General features: G+C 44.4%; 1 protein-coding gene across 1 annotated transcript; it reads left to right on the forward strand.

The window, feature by feature from the left end:
• Positions 1 to 1,026: 1,026 nt before the first annotated feature.
• On the forward strand, positions 1,027 to 3,729 carry LOC128745714 (uncharacterized). Its single transcript, XM_053842794.1, has one exon. The coding sequence runs from the start codon at positions 1,027 to 1,029 to the stop codon at positions 3,727 to 3,729; it is 2,703 nt and encodes a 900-aa protein (XP_053698769.1).
• The last annotated feature ends 1,281 nt before the right edge of the window (positions 3,730 to 5,010 follow it).

Genomic DNA, 5,010 nt, shown 5'->3' on the forward strand with positions numbered 1-5,010 from the left:
AAACGAGTCTCAACAGGTGAACCTGAAGATCTCAGGATTACATAGCTCAACGAAATTTGACCTTTCGGGAGTCTACACCATATCCTCTCTGAAAATTCGACCACAGACGTTGATGCTTACCGAACTACAGGAAAGGTTTCCTTATCTATCCGGTCTGCCGCTCGAGGGATACAACGAAGTCAGTCCACGGCTTCTAATCGGCCTCAACTATGCTAATCTCGGCCATGGAAGTAAGAGTCGAGAAGGAAAGCGAAACGAGCCAATTGCGATGAAAACTCGTCTGGGATGGACCGTTTACGGTAACTGCACCAAAATGGAAATAAACGGTGGAGAACTGCACCACCATAGCGTTCAGCATTGCGAGTGCAACTCACAAAATGACAATGACTTACATAGAGCGATTAAGTCGTATTTCGCTCTGGATAGTATGGGCGTCATTAAATCAAACATACTTATGTCCAGAGAAGATCAGCGAGCTCAATCGTTGCTAGAATCTCGAACTCGGCAGATAAATAAGCGCTACGAATCCGGACTTCTTTGGAAATTTGATCATGTTCGTCTCCCAGATAGCAAAACTATGGCGTTGAGACGATGGAAATGCCTTGAATACCGGATGCATAAAGATCCCCGTTTGGCTGAAGCACTACAGATGAAAATCCAAGATCATGTAAGCAAGGGGTATGTGAGAAAGCTTACTTCTGAAGAGTTAGCCGTGTCGCGCGAGCGAGTTTGGTACCTACCGATATTTGCAGTAGTTAACCCAAATAAACCAGGCAAGACCCGTCTAGTATGGGATGCCGCAGCGACCGCTCATGGAATCTCTCTAAATTCAATGCTGATGAAGGGTCCCGATCAATTGACTTCTCTTCTCTCCGTGCTAATCCGATTCCGTGAGTTCAAGGTGGCAGTATGCGGTGACATCAGGGAGATGTTTCACCAGGTGCACATGCGAACCGATGATCAACACTGCCAGAGCTTTCTCTGGAAGAGTGGGATTCAGAGCCTAGCGTCTACATCGTTCAAGTTATGACGTTCGGAGCCTGCTGCTCTCCAAGTATTGCGCAATACGTTAAAAATCGTAATGCGAAGCTTTTCGAACGAGATCACCCGGAAGCATTTGACGCTATAACTAGGCAACACTACGTCGATGATATGCTCGTGAGCATGGAAACGGTTGATGAAGCAGTGGCGCTGGCGCAGCAGGTGAAGAACATTCATATGCAAGCTGGTTTCGAGATGCGAAACTGGATCTCCAACTCTAGTAGTGTCCTGGTTCGGTTGAAAGAGGGTACGGCGGAAGAGAAAGACATGAATATCGGCGAGGAAGCAACCACCGAAAAAATACTTGGAATGTGGTGGAACACATCAACTGATTGCTTCACGTACAAGTTGTCCTCTCGATACGACGAAGCTCTCCTAACTGGCAGCCGACGACCATCGAAGCGCGAAGTTCTCCGAATACTGATGATGGTATATGACCCCATAGGGTTCATTGCGCATTTGTTGATGTTCCTGAAGATACTTTTACAGGAAATATGGCGGACAGCTGTCGGTTGGGATGACCCTATAGAGGACGCGCAGTTCGCAAAGTGGATGATATGGCTAGCAGTGTTTCCGGAGATGACGAAGATTAAAATTCCACGATGTTACCGGTCAGTGTTGTCTAAGAAAGCCGAGGTCGAGATGCATACATTCGTCGATGCAAGTGAGAGCGGATTTGCGGCGGTTGTCTACTTCAGGTTTCGTGAGGGGGACGTGATCGAATGCTCCTTCGTAGCAGCGAAAACCAGAGTAGCACCCTTGAAGTTCCTGTCTATTCCACGTTCGGAACTACAAGTAGCTGTACTGGGTGTGCGTCTAGCAGACACCATATTGACATCTCTCTCAATCAATGTTCGTAAGCGCTATTTCTGGTCCGATTCCAAGGACGTGCTATGCTGGCTAAAATCCGATCACAGACGATACAGTCCATTTGTAGCCTTTAGGGTCAGCGAAATCTTGGAATCGACAGATATCGATGAATGGCGATGGATTCCCACAAAAATGAACGTAGCTGATGAAGCAACAAAGTGGGCGCGGGTCCCCGACCTTTCTGAGAATTGCCGTTGGTTCTGCGGTCCACAGTTTCTAAGACAAGACGAGAACACGTGGCCTGGGAAGCCTTCCCTGGAAAGAACGACAGCAGAAGAGCTTCGTCCACACTTGCTTGTCCACACAGCCACGGTGGAATCACCAATCTCCCCACAAAATTTCTCTAAATGGAGTTCCCTTCTGCGTTGTACAGCACTTGTCTTTCGTTTTGTCAACAATCTGAAACGAGTCCGCAAAGAACGTCTATCTGGACCTTTGACTCAACGGGAGCTAGCCGAAGCAGAAACTTATCTCTTCCGTTTAGCGCAGTCTGAAGTATATGCTGCCGAGATTGCTACATTAGCCGTAAACAACGCACAGAAAAGAACACGAATAAACATTATCCGCCACAATCCGCTTTTCCGAGATGCTTTCTTGGACGAGAGTGGAATTGTTCGTGTCCGGGGGCGAACAAGTGCCTGTGAATTCATCGATCGTGACGCAGCTGAACCCGTTATTCTTCCTCGGAATCATCACGTTACACGTTTGATCATCAATGACCTGCATGAACGGTTCAACCACCAAAACCACTTAACAGTCGTAAACCAATTACTGCAGCGCTTTCGCATCCCTCGTCTAAAAGCAACTTACCAAGCCGTGCGCAAAGATTGCCAATATTGTAAGAACTCTCAAGCACAACCGCAACCACCCATGATGGCCAAGCTCCCTCAGGCACGACTGACAGCGTTCAGTCTTCCGTTCACCCATATGGGGGTGGACTACTTTGGTCCGATTCAGGTTTCAGTGGGCCGCCGTTCGGAAAAACGATGGGGAGTTCTCGCTACGTGTATGACCACTCGCGCCATCTATTTGCAAGTCGCTCACACGCTGACCACCGACTCCTGTGTTATGGCGATCAGAAACATTATGGCTAGAAGAGGCGTTCCGGCTGTCATCTACAGCGATCGGGGTACCAACTTCCAAGCGACCAGTAAGGAGCTGCGGACAGCAATTAAACAGCTGGATCACGATAGGTTCGCGAAAGAGTTTAACTCACCTCACACTCAATGGGTTTTCAACCCGCCTCTATCACCACATATGGGAGGAGCGTGGGAGCGGTTGATCCGTACAGTCAAGAAAAATCTGACCATATTACAATCGAGCAGGTTGCCAACAGACGAGGTCCTGCAGAATGCACTGGCGGAGGTTGAAAATATAGTCAATTCTCGACCCCTTACCGAAATCCCGATCGAAGATGACTCCTCTCCCGTGTTGACTCCTAATGATTTTCTGCTCGGGTCATCGAACGGCTTAAGATCTTGGGCACCGCTCGACGATAGCCCCGTGCTATTGAAGAATTCCTACACACAATCACAACTCATGGCGGACAGATTCTGGCGGCAGTGGGTGCGAGATTATCTTCCTAGTATCACTCGTCGTACAAAGTGGTTTACTCCAGCTAAACCGGTAACCGTTAATGACATCGTACTGATCGTCGACCCGAAACTGCCAAAAAATTGCTGGCCCAAGGGCAGGGTCATCGCAGCGCATCAAGGAAACGATGGGCAGGTACGTCGCGTGACCGTACAAACTGCTTCCGGGGGCATATACGAGCGACCTGCGGTATCCATAGCTGTGCTCGACATAGGCGTTGTTTAGAATCCGCTACTAGAGAATTCTTCGCGCATTCCGGGGGGAGTGTTGAGTGCGCCCTGTCGAGATGTACGTATCGATCAACCATCGTCCAACACATTGATCCAGCAACGTAACTACACCCATGCTCATGCGAGGGATCGTTTCGTCAGTGACGGGTAAATAAAGGGCAATTCGACTGTAAACAAACCAGAACAAAGAAGCTATAGAAACGAAAAGGTTCTGTAAAACTTATTACTAAGAAATTTCTGTTCCTAAACTTACTTAAAAGATATTCTAAAGTTTAAACATAAAACTAGTTAAATAATTATAGAAAGTGCACTTATATTTACTAAAAGTAGCTTGAGCGAGGATAGAAGGTGAGAATAATAAAATATCAAGCCAGCTTACAGCATTTAATATAGTTTTAGGAAGCATAAAACTACCTAGCGAGAAGCAGAAAGTGCACTGGATTCACGGATTTAAATTAATGTTCCTAAAAGCAAAATCACTAAAAGTAGGTTTAACATAAAGTTTCTCTATAATCACTATTCTGTTATCATTCTTATGCAATTTACTCGGATACAGGAATTTTATAATTTATATACGTACGAGGAATAAATTCATAAAATTAACAACTATATTCGCTTACGGAACAACCGGGGATTCGATTATCCGGGTTTTTAGACTCGATTATCCGGGTGAAAAAAAATAATTTTTTTTTCGTTGATTTATTTTAAACCCAAATGTAATAGTTTTCATGCTACATGATGATTCCAACTAGACAAGCATTGATTCACCTCCCTAAAGCTACGAAATTCCTTTCTTATATCCCTTTTATCGGCGAACAAAACAAAAATAAATCCTGCGATGATGAAATCAATTTTTTTACTTAAAAATCATCATCACCATCATCATTATCATCATCACCATCATCATTGTAATCATCAGTAAAAAAATTGCAAAAAAAGAATTTAATGACTTTAGGGGAGATTGATCAATAATAAAAAAAAACATTTATAATACCTAAATATTGAAAAACATAACATACAAAAAATAATATTGTACCAAAAAAAATCTTCAGTGGAAAAAGTCGTAAGAAAGGATTTTTCTGATTTTTGGGAAGATAGATCAATAATAAATAAAACATTTCTGATACCTAAGAGTCAAAAAAATTGACATACCAAAAACAATTTGTACCAAAAATGATGATTCGATTATCCGGGTGATTCGATTATCCGGGCTGAAAATAAAAATGAGCACCCGGATAATCGAGTCCGGGCTGTATATATATTTATTCTTGACAGA

Source organism: Sabethes cyaneus, chromosome 1 (genome assembly GCF_943734655.1).
Source record: "Sabethes cyaneus chromosome 1, idSabCyanKW18_F2, whole genome shotgun sequence".
Taxonomy (NCBI): Eukaryota; Metazoa; Arthropoda; class Insecta; order Diptera; family Culicidae; genus Sabethes; species Sabethes cyaneus.